At 38.0% G+C, this 23,978-nt stretch overlaps 1 protein-coding gene across 4 annotated transcripts in view; it reads right to left on the reverse strand.

Moving 5' to 3' along the window:
* The window catches only part of Rbp6 (RNA-binding protein 6), a 420,916-nt gene that overhangs the window by 25,957 nt on the left and 370,981 nt on the right, over positions 1 to 23,978 (reverse strand). For all 4 annotated transcript variants that reach the window (XM_070314118.1, XM_070314115.1, XM_070314116.1 and 1 more), the window contains 4 exons: positions 19,314 to 19,396; positions 18,519 to 18,603; positions 12,302 to 12,334; positions 11,423 to 11,506 (listed from right to left, as the gene is read on the reverse strand). In XM_070314118.1, the coding sequence (XP_070170219.1) occupies positions 11,423 to 11,506; positions 12,302 to 12,334; positions 18,519 to 18,603; positions 19,314 to 19,396 (285 nt within the window). The remainder of the gene's footprint in view (positions 1 to 11,422; positions 11,507 to 12,301; positions 12,335 to 18,518; positions 18,604 to 19,313; positions 19,397 to 23,978) is intronic.

Here is a 23,978-nt window from a genome sequence, read left to right on the forward strand (position 1 = left end):
GGTAGAGGCAGGCGACGCTTTGCTTGACGAAGGACCACAGAGTTTGCCAGCCATGCGTCTGTGAACATTTTTTAATTTCCGGTCAAGCGATTCACGTGAGAACAGACTATTTCAATGGCAAAATTCAGAATCGGCTTTCGAATCGGTTATCGGTAATAAAAATATTCGTTCGTTGCGCACAATATCACACAGACACAGTCTCGGATTAACCATTCGATGATAACTGCGCTCTCACTCTAACGTGACGTATATAAGATGACAAAACTGCAGTTCGCGTCAACAGCGAAGGATTATTCCAAGTGACAAAATTATCATATGTAATTTTAACAATAATTATTCATTATGAGATAGTTCAAAGTACTTTCAACATATAGCAATAAATAATCGAAGAAAATTAAATTAAATATTAATTTCAAGGATTTTTCTAAAACACATGGAAAATGTGTTAGGTCGCGTAAATATTATTTTACACAGTAATTTTTCTATTTCAATACGAAAAACGGATATGGTAGCGGGCAAATTTTTCATTTTATTTCACACAAATATTAGAATAATGTTCAATTTTATCAACTGGTTGTAAAAATCGGAATGCATTTGCGCTCGAAAATGTTGGTTAAATATCTCGGATTATAAATTTGTCATTAACTCGCGTTGAATCATTTAAAACGATATCGGAGAAAAATTTATATTGAAATTGGAATTATGCATTTAAAATTTTCAGGGTGCAAGCTCTTTGTTTATTATAGCAATTACGCAATATTTATCGAGCCAAATTTAGGATCGTGTCTATAAAAATGTTGCAAATGCATTTACAAATGCTGCGAGATCCACTGGTTCTAATAACAAATAATAAAGATTGACCCGACGAATAGCGCCGCGTATTATATTAATCGTAGCGATTCCATATTTATCACCGGGGAATGATCATTATATATCGTAGAAATGAATGATATTTCATTAATAATTCACAAGACAATTCGTATTTCAACAAATATGAGCAACATTAATTTACACCACCCGTTCTCTGTATATATTTATCTCTCCGCGCATTGTATACATATATATTTATATTTATTTATATTGTTGTTTTTTTTTATTTATTTCATGTATACATAATATGCAATGTGAATAAATGACTGTACAATTGCGCGTATTTACAAGATGTTGCCGATAGCATTGAAATATGGAATGGAATAAATTTATTTGTAAAACGCGTATTTCTTGAGGAAAAAAGAAAGAAAAGAATTAGAGAATAACAAAGAGTTATTGTTTATATGCGGGGTGTTGGAGGGAAGGAATGTCTTGTTTCCAAAAATATACAAAACTAACCGGAGATAATAATATAATAAAAATGCCAGTTTCTCGACGTCATTATTTTAAACATGAATTTATGTCTACGATTTGATGTGTTCTATAAGAAATAATAAAGTTCGCTTTTACAAAACGTTCGTAAATATGTGTTTTTGCAAGAGAGAAAAATATATATTTATGTACATGGGATATAGAATAATTGCATAGTGCGTATAGAGTTTAACGATTGATGGGAGAGCATTAACGATATTTTGCTACTTTAATTTCTAATATATTTCTTCGTTCAATGCGTTTATCTCTGAAAAGTTGGATCCTTTGTTCCTAGTGAAGCACGGATACTCTTTCAAAAATTCAGAATCTTACATCGGTTCTGACGCTTTCTTCAAGCTACCTCTCGGATTAACGTAGACTTTCGTGACCGAAGTGCATTTCCGGAGCGAAATTTCTCGAGCGCTTTGTGCGCGTGTGTACGTACACAAACTCGTTGCGAGGAGGGCGAGTTTGCATTTGGTGTTCCCGGACGCGAGCAGGTGCCGCCGTATATATACTGCATGTGTCTCTCGCATGACGGCGATATCGTAAATTTCCCCAAACGGCACGCCGTTATATAATATAAGCTTCGGATATTTGGGATTCTTAGCGCAGAGAGTTGAGGTTTTCCTTAAATTATAACGTATTACCTTAGCCTTGCCTCGCGGAACGATATGTACAACGGTTTATGTGTATATATTTATATATATATATATATATATATATAAATAATACAGCGAGAGATATACGATCCATAGAAAATATATCTCTCGTCGACGCGCGAATGTCAATTCGCGCCCGATATCGCGCGGTCGAAAAGACTCGGCGCATTAATTCTGCGTTCCATAGAATCATTCCGACCACATTTAGCAATATATTATTTTCGTGTAAGGTTCTTGCGTTCGCAATATTCAAAATTTATGCATTCTGCAAACTGCATTGGAATAAATAACGATAAGAAGATTAAAATATAATATTATTTATGTCGTTACTGTATTCACAATACAGTGTCCTCTCTCGTCGTTTTATCCAGTTAGTTTTTTTTTTTTTATGATTAGCGTTTATCGAATATATTTGTAATATGCCAACAGAAAATATCAGAAAGGAAGTAGATGACAACACGATTGTATATCGGAGAATATTTCGTAGGTGCGAAGATATTTGCGCGTAATAAACGCACACTACGTAGATTCGCATTTAAATACGATACACGTCTACTTTCTTCTCATTATCCTTTGTCAGCTGTTGCAAACTGTAATCGTCGCATCGGGTCTGCGATTACTTTTTCGTCGTACTCGTCAAGATTTAGGAACAAACCAAATCAATCGGCGCGCATCCGCGAAGAAACTGTAGTATCTCGCTCGCAAGAATAATTGAAATTCAAATCATTCACCACCCTTTTACTCCCTCCCGTTCGCCAGGTTTTATTTCCGGCGGTATCTACTCGCGGCTTGAATTCGCCAATGGAAGCGAGTCGACTGTTCGCGTTGAACAAAGACCGAAACGACGAAAGGGTGAAGGCGGAAAGAGTACGAGAGTTATGCGCATTGCCCGTCGATGGAACGAAACAAAGGCCAGGAGTACAAAAAAAAAAAAAAAAAAAAAAAATTGTCACGGTTACACGATGAAACGTAACGATGCGCTCTACAAAGTAACGCGAATAGAGATTGTCGCGGAATTAATATTATGTAAGTACTTAAGCAATCACGCAATTGCCCATTGCGATGTTCTTAGACATATAACATAAGGATAAGGTATCGAGCATAAAATAAAAAAGATTGGCAGTTGATGAAGGCAGGTCATTGAGAGAGAGAGAGAGAGAGAGAAAGAGAGAAAGAGATCATATAGAGAGATTTGGTAATTCTAAATAAAATACTTACATTTCATATGTGACATTTATTTTTAAAAAAATAGTGCATAAATATACTTTTTTTTTTAACACATAATACATATATATATATATATATATATATATATATATATATAATAAATGTCTCTGTATATTTAAAATTATAAATATTCTAAATAATTTTAAAAGAGTAAACATACGAATGAAATTATAAAATAATATTTCCTCTATAATCGTTGCATGAAAAAAGAAACTATTTTAATCAAAACGCGTGCGAGTTCGTGCGAGTTTATTTCATCATTAGCCTTTAAATTTTAAACGGAGAGATAATTATTTTGAGCCTTTGTTATATTAAAACAATTGTAGATAAAAGGAAATTTATTAATTTACACGTTAATTTATGTAAGAATATTCAAATTAAATGGGACAATTATTGATAAGCCGTATATAATTAAATATAAGTTAAAAAAAAAAATGATTATCTGTATCTGTGATAAAAAAGTTATTCTAATGCTCGATAAATAATTATTCGGAATTTAAGTGTGAAATTACCTTGCGTTTCAAAGAGAATGGAAAAAGGAGAAAAGATTTAAGCGCAAAGGATCGAAAGGAGATCGCGATTGTTGCGAGCGGCAGGTTTGAAGCGCCACAATAACCCCCTTATCCCCGTGTTCATCATCCCTTACCCTTTACACTTCCCCCTTCCATCCACTAGTATGGTAACGGTAACCGACGATTTATTGCGTGGCGCAACGAGCGCACACGGTAACACGTTACGGTAATGACTGTGAAATACGACGGTGCGCGCTCCTCCGCTACCACCCCCGTTCACCCACGCTTTCAACCACCCTTCGCCGCAGCTGCCCGGCCACCTCCCCCCTCCCCCCTCCCCCCTCCCCCTCCCCATCCCCGGCTCTGAAAGGACTGAGTTTCGATTCGCGCGTATGTACGCGAATCGCGAGCGTGTAAAACGGGGTGTTACTCTCGTCTCTCTTATCTCTCTTTTTCATTCTCTCCTCTCTCTAATCGAATCGAATACGAATAGAAATATTTAGAGGAATGTTTTCGGAGGAGCGCGATCGATTGTCCTGGCACTCGCGATATTGCTATCTGAAGTTACGCGCGTTGCGAGATATACTATAGGACAATAAATAATGAATAACGCGACGCGCGATGTGAATTGTAAGGGCGTTGAAAATGATATAAGCTACAGTTGCAGCGAAACTGAATTAATACTGTAGTTTTATAAATTACTGTTTAGATATACCGGCCAGTATTCATCGGAATCAAAATATTACACGAGATAATTTAATGTAGTATATCTTTTAGAGATATAGAAACACGCTTTTTAAAAAAAAAAAAAATGTTGGATTTTATAAAGTACTCACAATGTAGATACCTCTCGTGATATTTATATTCTTCGTAGCGCGATATTCGTTTCAATCTTGGCGCACAAATTTTTCTCAATCAAAAATTGACAACTGACTAAATAAAACTTAGGCCTTCCGATATGTGACACAATCCCCACAAATGATCTTGCGCTAACAATATTTGTTTACTTATAATGATTTATCGGCGCGCCATCATATCGAACATTGGAATTGTATGTACACGCAAAGAAGGCCTGAAATTTTATTCATTTAGCGCTTTCAACGTTTGACTTGAGAGGAATGTGCGAAGATTGAAACAATACTACAGAGCGTACACCTTAATACGGAGAACAACATAATATGAGAGATACACTGTAAGTACTTTACAACACGGACATTTTTGTGCCTGACGGTATTAGTTTTGATATTATTACTCTCTTTTTTTAGAAATTTTATTATCTTTATTTTGTAAAAAGAATATCCTGATTTTCGTCTGATTAAAAGATAATGTTGATGGATAGCAAAATATGATTGCTTAACATATAGCATTTAAAGCGATTATTATCATAAAATGTTATCAACGAAAAACGTCATTAATACGTAAAATCATGTATTATCTACAACAACAAAACTCTAATCTTTCATTGTATCCGCATAAACGCGTATTGGAGTAAAAATTTGGATGATTTTAATTGACAATAATGAGTTTTAAGTCCCTATTCATTCTCGTTTATCGACCGTATCTCATACTCTACAAATGGCGCCCGTTGTTCGCACAATCCGATGTGTTGAAAGAAAGAAAGGGGAAAAAAAAAAGAATCTGAAAGAACAATCGCATTGATAACATATCGACGTCAATCGGACAATAAATGGATAACAAATATTCTCGTTAACAGCACACGCGCCAGTTTTATCCTTTACGAGATTGTCCTCTTTCCGCTCTCCGATATATATATATTCTGCTATATATAATTCAACCGGACAGAGTCGTATGAACTCAAATCGGTTCTTGTACAAGAAAATTGATCCTCGTATGATAGATTCGTTACGCGAGAAAGAGCGATGTGGAGAAAGAGGAGGAGGAGGAGGAGGAAGGAAGGAAGAGGAGAGCTCCAGATTCTCGCAAAGTCCGTGCACGCAGACGAGGGGTTTAAGCCGACAAAAAGAAAAGGAGAGGTATCCTTTCGAGTTCCTCTGAAAAATCGACTGATGTTCAATGAGGCGTCCAGGACGGTCCTTCTTCGTGCAAGGGAGAGGAGAAAAGCTCGTTATATCGCGTTTGCATTCTAAGAGGAAATCGTCGTCGTTGTCGTTGCCGTCGTCGTTACGTTGTCTACTCAAGCGGCGTTATCCCGGGAAAAATATGAAGACGTTGCAGCTCGTTATTTTCTCGTAAAAAAAAAAAAAAAAAGAGAGAGAGAGAGAGAGAGAGAGAGAGAGAGAGAGAGAGAGAGAGAGAGAAACGGGTCACAAGGCTTAAAAAAGATTCGGCCTTTTACCATCCGTCTCGCGACCGAACCGAGAGAATCTAACCGACCGGCAAGTTATTTTAGCGCGAGAACGACAGGTCGAGTACGTTCGCTGGGAGAAATTGCTCCCCATCGTCTCCTTCTCTCTTTTTCGATTCTTCTCGCATCATACGAGGATCAAGTTTTACTCCTTTCTAATATCAATCTTTTAACGCGATCTCCGTCATTTCCCGTACTCACTACTCGATAATGATTCTGTATCTTCGCCGTGCAGCGAGGGGGAAGGAGATGGTAATCCCAAAGCATCTAAAACTATCGACCCTCTATGCCTCTAATCTTTCTTCTCTACTAATTTTCTTTAAATTATTATTGTATTTCTCGCGATGCGCCGCTATTATCCCTTTCGTTCCGTTTTCATCAGTTTGATGATCAAATACGTCGCGAAAAATATAACTTTGATTACTTTGAATACTACGAAGAGCCACGCAAGGATAAAAAATTGAATCGAATTTTTAACCCGATCGATGTTTAATCTATCATCGGACAAACTGCGAAAGCGATGCCTCTCGTTTATCGCGTTTATTCAAATTTTTCATTGCGAGATATCATATATATAATGTTTAATGAAATGAAATTATTTATCGCATTGAGATAGAAATAGTAATAATAGTTCGCAATTATGTGAAATTTATTTGTGTAAGAGAGAGAGGTTGATTTTCTTCCACGTTATATATTCTCGAACTTATATAGAAATAAAATTAATTAGTTTTAATGCTCATTGATAATGTTTCATGTAAACATTATCTTCTTTAATCAATGAACTTGTGAACGGTAGTGTAGTTCCGTAATCGAGACACGCCAATCTCGTGTTAATAATATTTAACAAATAAACTACCGACGAAAACTACTTTGCTCTCGGAAAACTTGTCAGCGTAACTAGAACGAATTTGTTGCATAATGTCGCGCTGACGCACTACGTAAATATCTCATCCATTTTAGAATATGATTCAAAACACGACACAATTGAGAGAATCAAATCTGTTTGTAATTTTCGTATTATTTGAAACTTGATAATCATAATAATATGATTCAATATCGCCTATATCGAACACGTTATCATCCATTCGTATATATCTCAAGATTATATGCATACTCCTTTTAAAACAGATAGGAAATTATGACGAAGTGTAAAGTATTCAAAGCACATTCGGATAGATAACGGAGTATTATTTTTCGATTAAAATGAGTTTCTCATAGCGAGACATTTAATCATCAAAATTGAAATATAAAGTTTCTAATGACATAATACAAATCAATTATCCATCGGTGGAAATGCGTGACTTGCGACGACTTTCGTGAAAATAACTTTTTGCGCGCGCCCTTCCATATATTTTTTTACAAGTTTCTTAGAGAATATTTATCAATGTATGAAGCACGAGGCCGGTTCTCGAATTCAGTTCGCGTCCCTCGGCGCGCTTTCGTTTCGTGACGCGAAGGTGAATATCTAGGAACGATCGTTAAATCACGACTGCCATTTTGCCTGCTCTCGGAATATTCGCAGTTCGGGAACGATTCGAGTAGGAGAGGACTTTCCCGAAAGAAGCTCTCCCGCGAAGCGAATATATTCCCGAATATACATACATACGCCGCCCCCTACTCAGAAATATTTTTCCAACCCCGTGTCGGATTCGTTCCTGAAAGATCGCCCCGTTTCCCCCGTGTTTACGTAGAGGGTGGCTTAACAGACGAATGTTTCTCGGACATTGGGAATACATTGAGGGAGACAGACGGGGGGAGGGGAGGTGGGATGACGAGGATCCTCTATAGCGATCAATCATCGCGGATGATACCCACTTTTCCTTCTACCACCATGCCTCGTGAACTGTACGCAATAAGACAAGTCGGAACGGGAGGATCAAAGATATGGACGAAGAGATTGGAAAGGTGGCCCCGCGCGGAAGGAAAAAGAGTTTCCGAAAAGTTATTCAAATACTTTAAGTAGCGGTTGCCGAAGGGGATTGGAAACGATTCTGAAAGCATTGAGCGCAATCCTGAAGGAGAGCGAGGATCGATTCGAGAAAGGCCATGACGGAGGGCGGAGGAGAACAGGCTTTTTGAGGGATGGGTCAATGTCCGAAAAACATTATACATTATTTATGAGTTCCCTTCCCATTCCCGCGTGTACTGTTCTAAGAGTCGTTGTACTTGGTTGCGTAGGTCCCGATTCCTCGACAAGAGGAATTTCGCGTTTCGTGCGCCTCGCTCTCGTTCTCGAAGCGTTCTCCGCGATTATGACGCGATATCGTTACGAGCGATACTATCTCCCGCGCTAATTAATCTCCATCGTGACGAGGCACCGGTCGCAGTTTGTCCAAGGACTAACGACGTGACGCGTTATTGCCGCTTTACATGCTTGACACAGAGGAGCGGTAAACCGCGTACGAGGGGTAGAATTATAGGGAGGGAGCGCGTAACTTGGATCGCAATCGCCTTTCGCGGAACACGCGGAACAAAACGTGCGTACGTTTACCAGACGGGAAGTGATAGAGACAAGCAAGCATAAGACACGAGAGCTATAGCGTGTATAACGCCCTGGCAGGCGTTAAGAAGGATAAAAAAGGAAAGCCTTTGGAGAGCGCATCGTGGTTTTATATAAAATCTGCGCAACGATTCGCAATTGAAGAACTAAAATAAATCAAAAATTGTTTATATTTATTTGTCAAAAATTTTAAAACGAGAGCAATGATAATAATTGTATATCTTTTAATCAAATATAAATCAATTTAGAATCTTTTCGACAAAACTGCAATTGTGAAAAATAATTCTTTTGTATATATTTATTGCAATTTTTAAAAAGATGACTGAAGAATGACTCGTTCCTCATTTTAAATTTCTCAAAATGAAATTCACGGATACAATGCACTTGGATAACTTCGAAGAAAATGTATCTTTCTTCTAATGAGAGATATTTATATTTGTTATTATTTCAGAAATTTTTATTCAATTTCGTTATATTAAAATAAAAATTTACAAAGTCATAATAAAATAGTAAAGCCTTTAATGATAATTAAATGATCATTAAAAAGAAGAGAGAAAGAGAGAGAGAACAATTAGAAAAATGCGGAACAAAACAAAATATTTACATAAACAGATACAAAGTTTGATAATTCGAGAGAACACAAGCTAATAATTTATTATTTCCATAAAATATATAAACATTTCACTATGTCGATAATGTGTAGCAGAAGATAAATGCATTCTCCTTTTGAACTTATCCAAGTGCAACGCATCTGCGATTTCCATTTTGCGAATGCAGCATGAAGAAGGCTCGACTTGGAAAGGTTCGCCAGCGAGCTCTATCGCCCACTCTGATTTCAATAGATCGATATTGAAAGATGGACGTGCTCATTTTCCTTGGATACCCTATTAATCGCCGTAGCCATACGCGCATATATGTCAATAGCTGTATGAATGCGTGCGTCAGAGTGGACCGCGATGCGGTTCCCTCGCGTATCATTGTCAATCGATATGTACTCGTTATCCCTGCCAGATATCAACAATGACATTTTACTGTGCTCCTGCCGCACATTTGATATTGCGATCGATTTAACAATCCGTTAACCAAGCCAAACAGCTTTGAGCAGCACGAACTCAATATCATCGTATTTACAAAATACAATATATCGTTGCGTATCCGTCAAATATATATTGGTTTTACCACGCGCTATACAGTTTTGGCTAATAAATACTTTAAAAGCAAAAGTATTTTCTAATAACTTTTATCGGCTATTTCAATATTTAGTGGTATTCGCCGATGTAAACATTGATTCGAACATTGATTGGATATTTGCTTTTATTGAGATTGCGATGCATTCGTTATTGGAAGGAATGATTGATTTCACATAGAGTGGCTTACCGAAATATTTTCACAAACGATAATATATCAATAAATTGAATAAAATCCTTTGAATCGCGAGCAATTTTACACTTTCTCGTAATATATTCGCGCGCATTTCTTTCTCTGCTTATATTCTCTGCTTTTCCATTCACGTATTTATACAATACGTGCAATTTTTTGAGATTTCAAATTCTTTAAAAATTATAGCCTCAACACAAGAGAGAGAGAGAGAGAGAGAGAGAGTCAATAGTACACCGCGGCTATAACAGCTCAATAAATTCCAGATGCACGAGTAACGCCACCACTTTTTCGCAAACACCCGCTGATTTATTGTCTATCGCAAAACGAGAAAGAGAATAGATTACTCATATTCTATGAAATGCATTGTTTTCTTTTTTTTTAATGTCATTTAAAAATATAGTAGAAAAATAAAATAAAGTGATAGTCGTACGAAATCCATTTAGCTAATTAATGCGCGCAAATAAATGTAGATTAAAATGTTTATCGTTAATCGAAGTAACAAGTCTTTCTTTAGTGTTCTTAGATTAACGCGGCGGGGAAACCTTGATATATTAAGTTTTATCGATTTGTACGATTTTCATCGCTGACCGCTGCCCCCCAACGGTATGCTCGTCTTGTAAGAGAATATGCGAAACCAACATCGCGCGCGTGACAAGTATCGAATAAGCACTCCAATAAACTTGTACAAACTTTTTCATAGAGAAGCGAGGCCGATATCGCAGCCGGAGGTAGCAGTCGTGTCGGCAAGACGCCACCGCTCGACATTAATAATTTATCCCCGAATATCTTGTAACACCGGACAAAGTTTCTCACGACGTAGCATTTTTCGCGTTCCCTTTTCGCCTGTCCTATCCCGACTTTCGCGCTGTCGAGAGTGGCGTGAAACTTTGTGAAATCGTAGCTGTCTCTCTGTTTTAAAGAGGAATCCTCTCCCCGCGTTTTAAAGAATTTTATCGTCCCTTTCCATAAGAAGAGAGAAATTGCGCATTCAGCGGAACATACTAGCGTTCCGGGCTGTCGTCCTGTTGGCAGCTCCCGACGCGAAGGACCACTTTCTTTGTCTCGCGTACAGTTTCCACGCGTGCATCGCGTGGTTCTGCCACGCTCTCGAATCGCACGAGTCTCCACGATAACACGGAGCCGCCTATCTCCCGCCCGGCATATTAATCGCGCCGCGACACGCTCTCTCATCGCGATGGGATCCGGATGGACGAAGCGACAGCATAGTCAATTAGCGTGTAGCGATGGGTTAGAGTGCGCGCACACAGCTCGGGTCGGTACCGTTAGTTGGGCGAGTCAGTTCACAGAGGCATGGCGTTGTAGAGGTCCAGATTAGGATGGTAAAAGAGCGGTGTCGGGGTGGGCGGATTATGGTGGGGCGCGGGCTGCGCCTGTATGAGGTTCAAGTTCAAGTTCAGGGGCGCGATGTGGGCCGCATTGTGGTGGTTAAGATGGTTAAGACTAAGATGGTTACCTGTCGGGTAGGGTAATCCGAAACTAGGGTACCCAGAATAGCCGCGGCCCGCCGCGTATGCCGCGTATGCTGCCGCTGGGAAACCTGCAAATGTAATAAAGATTTTTCCATTATATTCCTCTTTCTCTCATATCCGTATGATGGTTCGCGCTTTTCAATGGCAATGCCGTTAAACGCCAAGAGCGTCCTTTAATTCTTTCGCATTTTTAGTCGCACTATTTATTACAATTACACGTTTGGATTTTTGTAATATGCAAAAACATCATCAGAATTTTATCTTCAAATTCCGCTATATAATTTTATTTTATTTTTCATCTTTTTCATATATACGCTCTCAGTTATTAATTTTATAAATTTTTTAAAATACATTATTGTTGAATCTATATTTTGAGAAGTTTAAGAGAAATATTTATAAAATTAATCAAAAATAATTTTAAAAAACATGAGAATATATAAAAATATTTTTATCTCATTTCACATAAATCACAAATCAATAATAAAAAAAATATACAATGCCATATTCAACTATCATTGTTTTTATAATAAATGGTTTAAAAAATATATAAAAGATGCGATGAAACTTATGCTAATTAATAATCAAATTAAGTTTCCATTAATATAGAAGCTAATAAAGTTAACAGCTAATCTGATAAATTCTAACATTTATATATAATTATATCAGTCAATTGAAATATATCTTACAGATAAAATACATATTAAAGCAATGAAATAAGTAATAATGTACAATATCAAGGTTATCAAAGTCATATGATATCGCTATTATTTCATCCGTGAGTTATAATAATAGCAGCCATCAGTAAGTATCAAGTCTTTTTTAAATGTAAGCTTATATATACAGTATATATACTTCATACTCACCATCGGGTAATGCTCCCAGAGACCACATAAAATCTATAAGGAAAAATAGATTCGATTAAAATGTAGATTCAAGATAAATCAAATGTGTTGTTGCGAGTACAACACATTTTTTTTCTCTTTTTTTCTTTTCTCCCTTTTCACTCTTTTTTTTTTTCAATTCTTTTCCCCTCATTCATATTGCGTGTCCGTTAGTGCAACGATTTCAAATCTCCATCAAAATTTCTGCAACTACGTACGAAAGAAAGATATTGATCGCTTGAGAGCTTTAGAAGTGACTCTAACGTCGGAACATCAAGTGTCATTTCACGTGTCAATTCCGTTAAAATTATATACCACAGGACCAATATCTTTCCTCGAGCAGGCGAAAGATAGGCAATAGACATTTAAGAATATGTACATGGAGATAAGTTAAATATATGAAGCAAAGCGTTGCAGAAATTCCTCGGGATCAACGATTTAAGTGTAACGGATGGCTAGGTTCAAACGATAAAGAGAACGTAAAAAGAAAAGAAGAGAAGAAACAGGATTAGAAGCTTTCTAGGTTTTAATCAGAGAATAAGAAAATGTGTGTGAGAGTGAGAAACGGAAAGAGAGAGAGAGAGAGAAAAAGAGAGAGGGGGGGGGGAAGAAAGATGTAGAGAAAGAGTAAGAAAGAGAATGATAGAGAGATCAAGGCATTCATGAAATTTCATAATTCGATACTAATCCAAAAGACCACACAACTAAGATTCTCACTATGTATATATGTATATCGGCATCGACTATATAGCGCATCGACTAAACTGTGTGACAAGGTACTAGTAACTACGCGCGGCCGAGGTGTCTCCAATCTACGACAAAATAAACCCTCCTATAAACTATGGTTATTGTAGCCTCCAAAGGTGTACATTGGTTAATTATTTACCGTTAAGTAATATTTGCTAGGCTGTCTATATAGCTTATTAGATATCGACTAAGGATCGGTAGTATGCCACACCATTCGATTGTTGCGCCGCAAACACTGACAAATTGTTTGCGGAATAATTTTGATAGAACGTTCATATTTCTGTTTCTACGGCACGTGCGTGGCATATTACCGACACCACTACCACATTTATATATTGACGATACAATATTGAAAAAAAAAGAAAAAAAAAGAAAAAAAAACACCGACCACAATACTACACTACTGACTCACTATGCTAGTTGTCCATATCGACGTTGCTCTCACAATATACGCAGATGAAAAAAGTATAAGAGCGTTTATTCTAGCCATTAAAATATACACTGATATATATATATTAATAGTATTAATAATTCCGTACCTAAAGTCTCTCTACCGGGCTGGTTTTCATTACGTCAAGCGCGCTCAATGGCATTTTACTATCGTTTTGCTCTCTCTCTTTTTTTTTTTTTTCTCTGTGTCTTAATGGCTTTCTAAATTCTTCCGAGCTACAATAAAATTTGCATGTATACATCGAGTACTATCTCGCATTTATTTCAATGGGATCGTTGGAACATAATATATATATTGTATATATATATATATATATTATATATATCTTTATCACTTCATCGAAACATACGTGAATAGATCTCGACGATACTACGTAAAATATTCTTGCGCGAATTACGCGCATGCTTTCTATACGGCATCTACGTAATCATACATCCTGTGTACTTTCTCAGATGCAACATATCGATCTCACGTAGAGCAGACGTTTACGTACGACATTAACATTAACAGTCTCTCGCAGTTCCGAGGAGCGCATAAAGCCTGTCTCAGCTCGAGTTTACGATCGAGTTGCCGATCGATGGGGCTTCGGCAACGTGGAATTCATTGAGCTAACTCTTACTAGAATTTTATGTTTCCCCTTTTGATGCGTTCCACTTGGGGAGGGATGAGAACATTCGCGAGGCCGTGTATCGGGGGTGCATTCCGTCTTGAGTCCGTTCTGCGCCCCCGTTACAAATCCGTATGCGTATGCGAGTGACGGATATTCTATAATCCCGTGAAACCAAAATCCGGCCCCAGCCAAGCATCACAAAGGCCAACGGAACGAAAGGGCGTTTCGTTCAAACGAATCTCTTCAAGGTCTGGTCTACTTACGAAATTGACAGTGTTGCGCCTCTCGGGCTAAGTACGTATTGTCTAGGACACACACGACTCACGCATTATTATCGAGATAAACGATACTATATAGTTTAAGAAGAGTTAAATACTATGTAACAATTAATACAATATATGAGTAGGAATACTAGGAGACTGAGGCATAGGTATAGACAGGTATACGTACAATATATATTTAGTATGTATCCTATATAGAGAGGTATATAATATTACGTGTAACGTAATATAAATGTACTATGTAACGTAGCTCGTTAAATAAGTAGGTACAATGTAATAGGTCTCTCTTGAAGCCGCTGTTAAAATGCGTGTTCTTTGCGGAAGACGCTGAGGCTTCTCGCTTTATGTTCTATTTTTCTCGAAAAAAAGAAAGAAAGAAAAAAAAAAGTCTCATCGCGAATAAGCTTTTGTAAAGCGAATGTGAGTGGAAATATTACAACAGAGATGAAATTCTAGTCTCCTTCTGAGCAATTCTCTGTAAATAATCGAGCAAGCGAGCCTGCACACGATCCTCCGCGAAGAAGTGCCTAAAGTATAATCTAAGCTAACGATATTATATAGTGATTTCCCAAAAGCTATAGTCCACTAGTAGTTTCAACGGTAGGAACGTGTACATAGTATATTAATTCGCCCAAAACTGATTCGCTCTAACTAATCGAACCTAGAGCGCCTAGAGTTTCAATAATATCTAAGGTCTGGTAACAACACAAATGTTTACCTAATTACCTAGATATGTATAGATATATGTATATATATATATATATATATATATATATATATATATATATATATAGCTTCGAGATATGTATATCTGTTTGATCTATTACAAAAAACTATAAGATGTAATATGCGGCTCTCACAAAATATATCGATATCGATATCAAATGCTATAGTATTACCAAATAGGTAAGATATACAAAACAATGTAACTTATATATCGTCTGGCGTAATCTATAATGGATCATTAGGTACATATCTATACGGGATGTCCGAAAATCTCACTCGCGCATATTACTCGGAATCAATTTTTTTCATCGTTCATTTAAGATTCATCTTATTACTTATTTATATTCTAGAATGTCTCTCTCGTCAGATTATTTAATTTTTGTACCGAGTTCGATTTCTCACGTCAATCCATAAAACACGTTACCGCAAATTTCGTGACATCCCATATAAAGTATATAGAATATAAATATTATATTATATATGTATACGCGTATATGTATATAGATTCACGTTGTATGCATGTATATACATATAGATAGTGCGGAGAGTTTGTGTTTCTTTTCTTCTGAGTATCTTAATATCGTTCAGAACACTCAAGTTCCTTTTTGCTTCGAAATTATGAAATTTCATGAAGTCACTTGACGAAAAATATTCCGGAAGGCGCGACAGAAATGTGAGAAGTCCACCGACCATTTGCTGCGAGCTCTCGTCGCGCTAACCGCCCCCTCGTCGCGATCGCTGACAATTTTTGTCGGCGCGTCGCCGCTAATTGATCTCCTTCAATTATCGCTCGTGTATGGCGGCACACGCGGCGCGCCGCTACCTGGGAATGTGTGGTTTTTTTTTTCCTTTTTACTTTATATCTCTGTTTTCTGATAAAATATTCATAATCAACGGCCTCGACGCGCTCGCCGATTGAGCGAATGATTGTTTTTGCCCCGATAAATATCCCGCCGTTTTTTTTTTGTTTTGTTTAACTTGAAAAACGCTCGAAAATATGCCACGAAAAACGCGAAACTGTTTTTTTTTTTCTCCCGCATATTCCACATCGCGGCTTTTAATTATCATCCGGTCTCGTCGCGCGTAACCTCGCAGACGGCCATTTCTACGTTTAGAGCTCTTTGTTCGCGTCGCTAAAATTTCAACTAAGTTCTACCAACGAATTGACAGCCACCGGGCGAACATACGATCTCTCTCCATCGGGGAATTGTCGTTTCGTTTTCCCATTGGGGTGACCTGAAAATCGTCGCACGACAGGAGCTCACCTGTCCTTCGATTTCCTGTTCTATCGTTTCTCTTTCGTTGAAGGCTCGATGTCGGCGTTAAGTTCTATAGCGTTTTAATTGAAATGCTTTTAACGGCAAGTGTGATAAGACGCCGAGAACTTAATTATCGATATTGGCAGATGATCGAAACTTGATTAGACATGACTTATACCAGTTACCTTCTCTTCGTCCATTTTGCATATCCTTATTAATTAAAATATATATTTCTATAATTATATTTAATCTTTCAAAGTTTATATATATATATATTTTTTTTTTGATTAAACACCACAATACATGAAATATCTTAAATCATTATTATAGTTTCAATCTTTTATAAGCCTCTAACATATGTTATATATCAGTTTCAAATTAAAAATATTATCATGATCGTGCAGAAATGTCATTCCACATCCAGAAATGTCAGAATATATTATTATTATCTTCTAAAGGTCGAAAGATCAAAAATTCCATAAATTTTCTTCTTATATTTAGTATCATTTATTTTGAGAAACAATAAATTTTTAGATTTTTGCTACACGGTTGACTAAATTGTTTTTGCGTATTCATGCAATTTCATTAAACATTGCAAATATATAAATTGAAAAACAATCCCCGAAGGAGGATACGTTCAACGCGACGGCGATCTACTATTGAGCAACATTGGATCATTTCGGTCCGTTTTTTCTCTACATTTGAACACTTGGTTTTTATTGTCCTACTACCTGCGTTTACTAATTATCTACGAAATAACTACCAGTCTTTTTTATGTGTGATACGTTCGTCTCGTTGCCTAAATTTTTCGCTACAAGAAAATGAGGCCACATAGGTAACTACTACTAGCGTCGAGTATATCTGCAATTTGCTACGCGTTCTGTTTCTACGATCACAGTTTTGCCGAACATTGTAAACCGCGAACAGTATGGCGTCCTCGATATGTATCTCAAACCGGCAAATAAGAACGAGCTGTCTTTCTAATCTACGATATTGCACTTTTCGATATCTATCACATCCGGTCGTTCGATCACCCCCCCCCTCTAATCGACATATATTAATTAATACTTTCGATTTTCTTCGTTGACTACTTCAAAACGAAGTCTAAAACAGTCTCAATCGAGGAATGTACAAAATATCGTTTAAAATCTAGTGTAATATTTTGTTGAATAAAATAACTCATACGCTAGGAGAGAGACTAGTTCTTTATTGGAATCTATAATTAACAAGAAGTCAAAATCTTGAACAATATGTTGGCCAATTGAGTCTTACATTAGATAGACTCGATAAAATACTGATTTCTTTTATAAAAATATAGTCAACTTATCGAGCTCCGAACTGTATAATTTATGCGATTCATTCTGAAGAATCTAATTTTTGGCACGTTTATCAAAATACAATCTCTGAAGAATATTAGGGAGACTATCGTGTTTGCATCTTGAAATCGCTACTCGCTACATCGTTCTTCGACACGCGCGGATCGTTAAACTTATCCCTACTAGACTTATCCACTGCTATAACGAGACCGAGAAAAACCTTGTTGCGAAGAATAAGTAACGCGGAGAAGGAAACGATTACGGACCGATGGAAATGAAACGAAACAACACAGGTCGGACGCGCCAAGGATACGAGCCCCCGGGAAAATCGCGCGGCGCGATTCATTGCGGCCGCGAGAGGGGCGTGAGTATCGTAGGTCATAGACCGATGGTAGGTATCGGATGGTAAACGGCGCCCATGTCGAGGCCCTGCACGCCGAGCAGATCGCTCATGGAGTAGGTGAGGGCGGCGGCGCGGGACGCGGCCGCGACCGGATGCGGGCGGTAAGAGGCCGCAGCGGCGGCCGCGGCCGCGGCCGCGATCGCGCGCTTCACATCGTAGACCGCCGCCGCAGTGGTGGCTGCCGCGGCGGCCGTAGGTGCGGCGGCCGCGCCGGCCGCATATGGGTAGGTAGCGGCCGCGCTTGGTGCAGCAGCGGTAGCGACTATCGGAGCCAGCAAGTGGTGGTGAGGGGGTCCAGCGGTGGCCGCCGCGGCCGCGTGTGCAGCGGCGGCGGCCGCCGTCGGCAGGGGGTACGGCGCGTAGCGGTAGGTGGCGGGGGTGGGTGTCGCGACCATCACCAACTCACCGTATGCGCCTCTGCTGGCCGCTCGCGTCTTGGCCAGATTCGCTGGGAGCATCACTTCCTTCGGCTGTGCCTTCTTGCACTCGACCTTGAAATGTCAGATAGAGACAGGTGAGAGGAGAGACGGAGAGACGGGTGAAGCGTCCGATAGGCTTCGAACGAGATTTGACAGGAAGCTGATGATTCGGATAAATCTCGGGAGGTATTTCCATACGGTGTATTGGGATTATCAGAGTTCTAAAATGGTATGTGTGTGTGTATGTCGCTCATTGTGATATGTGGATCCATCCTTTGCGATAAAAATTGAAAGAGGTATTATAATGGAAATTTTATTTCGGAAATATTTCTTCTTCGTTAATTTATCGAATAATTGTTAGCTCTTACTAAAGTACTGAAAGTACTTTTGCTAAAAATTTCGTCAAGAAATAAGTAACTGCTGAGGATGAGATTTGAAGAGGCTTTGAACTGAATCAGCGCACGCGAGTTTACTTTGAAATTATTATAAGGTGGCATCGAGGAAATACTTAATCGACGGGTGAAAGAGCTTTTAGTTGTAATAACAGGTAAACAGAGATTTCTCTTACTCGAGAAACCATAGCCAGCTCTTCCACATATTTTATACGTACATAACTATCGTACTTTTGCATGTATATTCCACATGCGTTAATTCTGCTCGATGCTGTATCTACAAGCAAGGGGCAGAAAGCAAATATCTTTCGACGCGACTTTTTTCTGGACATTTAAAGTAAAGGGGACATTTCTAATTTTACGAACAGACTTTTTTCACTGACGATTTACCATTTTGTTGTTGATTTCGTGGAAATGAATCTCGCAGACTTTGTCGACGACATCCTCGCTTTGAAACGTGACAAATCCAAAGCCTGGAAGAAAACACATAAAATCTCGTTAAATTTATATAATAAGGCTTTTATATTAAATTTAAAATATAAAACATTTAAATATTAAACATGTGTGTGCTAATTTAATTTTCTATCGTATGTTTCTCAATTTTATAATAATTTGTGTATCATAATCAATATCTCACGCGTTAAATTGTAAAAAAAAATTACTTTATTTATCACATATTATGAGTAAAAAGGTACTTGACATTCAACCGGATCTCAATCCGCATTAATAAATATATCTACATAACTTTGAATTGGAATAACCGGTATTGGCGAGAATGCAAGCTCTCCGCAAGGTTCTACTGCATATTCGCGGAAATAAGAAACCATCCAGATTTCCATTAATTTAGCTGACGGAGCAAACGAGCCTCGCTTCTTCCCTCGTACCGGCTCGAACGCCGCGCGGTCTAAGCGAAATCTCCGCGAAATTTATCTCGGTAGCTCAAGACGTACAGCGGGAAGAAGAGAACCGTAACTTAATCAAGCATCAAGGGTTATTAAAAACTTTGCATTGCTCTCCGGGCGATTTTAATCTCGCTCTTTCCTCGCGCCGGCGCTCCTCTCCTAGCTAGTAATCCAGACTCCGGCGAGCGCGAATTCAGCGCGCGACGTTGCTTGAGATAAGGAGTTAGCGAGTTTAGTGTTTCCGTACTGAAGCAGTTGCTGAAGCTACGCTAGGTGTCCCGTAATTAAAAAGCACCCGATAATCATTCCGGACGAATATAAATCGACAATGCATGATTTTACTTCATTTCCCCCCCCCTCCCCCATGTAGTTATGTCAAAGACTACCAGACTACCATAATTAATTCCCGTATAACTAATATTTTTCCTATAACACGTTTAAAAGTTTCACCTCCTGTTGTGAGTTTAGAGAGAAAGAATTTTAACGCTTAATGAAACTTTCAAATGTGTATATTTAAACTTTTAAATATATATATACAATATATATAGGAAATAATGAGATTAGGAAAAAAGAGAAAAAAAAAAAAAATCTACATTTTTTTATACGATTTTTTCAAGCAAATACTTGAAAGCGCGTTCGCGTTTATTTAAATTAGGAATTTAATTAGGATATGTAATCGATCAAAAGATAAATAAATGATCGAGAAAATAATTAGTAGTTTAAGATATATCTTTATTTATATATCCTGCTTTAAAACAAAGCGGGTCGCGGAGAAAAAGAAACTTGGCAGTGTTGAAGCAATATGTGCCCGACACATTCAATTATTCAACGCTGACACCATTAATCGTTCGGCTCGTTCTTCGCTGGATTCTTTCTCTCTTACATCCTCCTCGCTATCTGTCTCCGACATACCTCGAACGTTCCGTTGCGTCTCTCGCATTCTCTCATCCACCTAAGCTTCTCCTCTTGCTACGAGGTAGCACGAGTGATTAAGTTATAAACTTGGCAAGACGTCCGTTTGAGCGCGGAAGGGGCTTACTTCATTTATGTAATTTATAGTAGTCTGCCAGTCTCTCTAGCTAACTCCACGGAGCCCAAGCACTCCCCTAACACAAAGGCCATGTCCTGACACTGGTAACATTTAACTACCCTGCTTCCCGGGCCCCTGCTCCCATCACTTTGACTGTTCTCTCCCTTAAGAACGTAACGTGGCATCGCGGACTACCATTGACATTCCTTGATAGCGTTTGTCTTTTCAAGGGGTATGAAATAAGGTATCAAGAAGTTGCTTTCCTTTAAAAGTTAAGAATCATAATTTGTTCTGTGAGAGAATGAACTTATTTTTTGAGAGATATTTTAATGAATAATATATTTAAAATATTTCTAATATAAATAGAAGTCTTTAATCGTTCCGAAGATAAAATGCTTGTCATCTTGAAGGCGCGCTTCTTTCGCGTCGTTGAAAACGACGAAGAATGACCGAGAGATATGTAAGAGCACGGTCAGCGATTCACAAAAGCCCCAATAAATTGCGAATAGCGGGGCATCTCTTCCCCGATGGAATTCGAATTTTCATAAGGAAATTTATCTCCGTAACCGGACCTCCGTAACCTTCCCGCAAAGCTCCATTTTCGCGCCGTGGTCGACATACGGAGGGATGTAACCGCTCTCAGCGACCGACCAACCGCCGTGGAGTTGAAAGAGGCGAGGAAAAAAATGCTTGCTCAGCTGGCCGAGCCATCGCTGGTCGCCGCAGATGCGCTCATTTCAATAAAAAAAAAACTTAAGATATCCCTCGCCCTTTCCCATGGACCATCCTCTCGGCCCTCGAGAGCTCCTTAGTAAATGATCCATAAGCTGTTCCAATGGCATGGAATTACCGTCGCGGTCTCTCAGGTCGCGCGCGATTACAGAATATCCTTCCCTCAACGAGGATGTAAATCGAACGGGGACATCTTACGGTTTCATAAAAGCCGCACGAATAGGCGAATGGAGCGGTTGTGACAAAAACGATTATTTACGATCTCGGGAACACTCGCTTAAATACATTATGCCGGATCGATGAGACGAAACCTGGGCACGCGTCTCTCATTATTTAGGGATTGCAGTCATTACTATATCGAATCGAGTCATCAGACTTATGCTGGCGCTAAGTAATAATGCTCACGGCATTTATTTATAATTGATTTTGACGAAATATACCATATATTCCACTCATATAGGAGTTTCGTGTAAAAAAAAAAAAAAATAGTATTTACTTTCTGTATTATATAAAAATATCTATTAAGATATTTATTTACGTAACATATATTCGATAAATCAATATACACAATACGATCAAATGAGATAAAAATTTGTGCCAATATACAAATAAATGTGCATTACACGAAATAAGATTTTTATCCCTGTCGGTGCAGCTCCATTTCGTTTTGTGCAAAGAAATCAAAGTATCAAACGACGACGACGACGACGACGAGAGAACAGTTCTCCGTTCTTTCACCGCCGTCTTCTTTCCACTTAGTAGCACGACACTCTTCTTCACCCCTTCGTCACCACTCGACCACTTCGTCGACCCCTTGTTTCTTCCTATATCACTTGTTCTCCCTCCGATTCTCGAGTGTAATGCGACCCCGCCGCCATTGTACCGAGCAAGCGCGTGTTAACGTTTAAAAGCCGCGCGGCCGGCGAACGCGCATTTCAGAATTTTATCGTGCATCGAGAATAAAGGTAAAAGGTTTCTTTCAAAAGGCACGCCGGCGGAACGATTTAAAACTTGTAAATGGATATACGAGGAGTTAGACCTCCGCCCTCTTTCCGTCTTTCCCTCCCCCACCCCCAAAATCCCTCCACCGGTCGCACCCCCTTTCCACCTTCGCCCCAGTCGGCACATAAAACTTCTGCGAACTTTTGTTTGTTTCCCGCGACGTATTTACGATGCGGAATCTCGCTGATCGATACCGAAAGAGCTGCCAGGGAACGAAGCGACTATTTTATTTTTAATGTCGTTGAATTTTGATGGTACGTTTTACGAGGAACATCGATGATAACGAGATAACGTTACTTCCTACATCGATTTAACACTGTTAAAGCTCGTTTCATTTGCACCTTTTTTTGTTGTTGCGATTCTGCATGCTTCTAGCGCTGAAAAGTTTTGTAATTAGTTTTTGGCAACAATCATATTTTTTTTTCTAACCACGCTGAATAATTAAATAATATTATATTACGATTATTTTGATATTTATCTAATTATCGTCGAATAACATTCTTTAATAAATTCATAAATCGAGTATCGAGTCGATAATAATAAATAATGGTAGGTGCTGTAATATATTATGAAATGGATTATTTTAAATCTTTCATATATCATTATACCGCCAAATCATATAATTAATGCATTGATTGTACACATACTCGGTGTAATTATGTTCGATAAGTAATAACATCATTTGATTTTTAACGTTATTAAAATTTGACGATCCGTTTTACGAGTAGTATCGACCTATAAGGGCAATGATTCTTTTAACATTGTAAAAGATATTGTCTCATGTTGAACTTTAGAGTTAAAGCTTTATGTAATTAATTTTCTTTCATCGTAATATAATTTGCTACTTGTAATTATTCCGTTAACATTATTATTATTCCGTTTTCTATCTAAAATTATCTTAACCTATTTACTATAACATATTTATTATAATTAAACCCTCACAACCAGATGTCTCTCTTTCTGCCATTTATTTCTTATCAGACAATTGTTATCATTATATTATTTCTGTCAAGAATGCGGTATCTTATTCGTCGATAATTGAGCAAAAATGACATAATATTTATGGAATAATATAATATAATATATATATATATATATATATATATATATATATATATATATAACGTCATATAGCGATTATTAATAATAATTGCCCTCAATATTCACTATTCGTATCAAATCGCTCATTTCCTTCAATGTTCTATTCTGAATCACTAATTAGTCACTCGCAATCTCAATTCATTCGAAGGCTATTATTATAATAGATATAACATTATTCTCGGTTATCGATTATACATAAGCATTGCAGTACGTACAGTACAATAACTAGCTGCAATAATAAATGACAAGACGACGGAATGTGTTGGACAAGTGTTGGAATTAATTTCA

This window comes from Polyergus mexicanus, unplaced genomic scaffold, assembly GCF_030449975.1.
Source record: "Polyergus mexicanus isolate NDT 795.1 unplaced genomic scaffold, iyPolMexi1.0 SCAF_26, whole genome shotgun sequence".
Classification (NCBI taxonomy): Eukaryota; Metazoa; Arthropoda; class Insecta; order Hymenoptera; family Formicidae; genus Polyergus; species Polyergus mexicanus.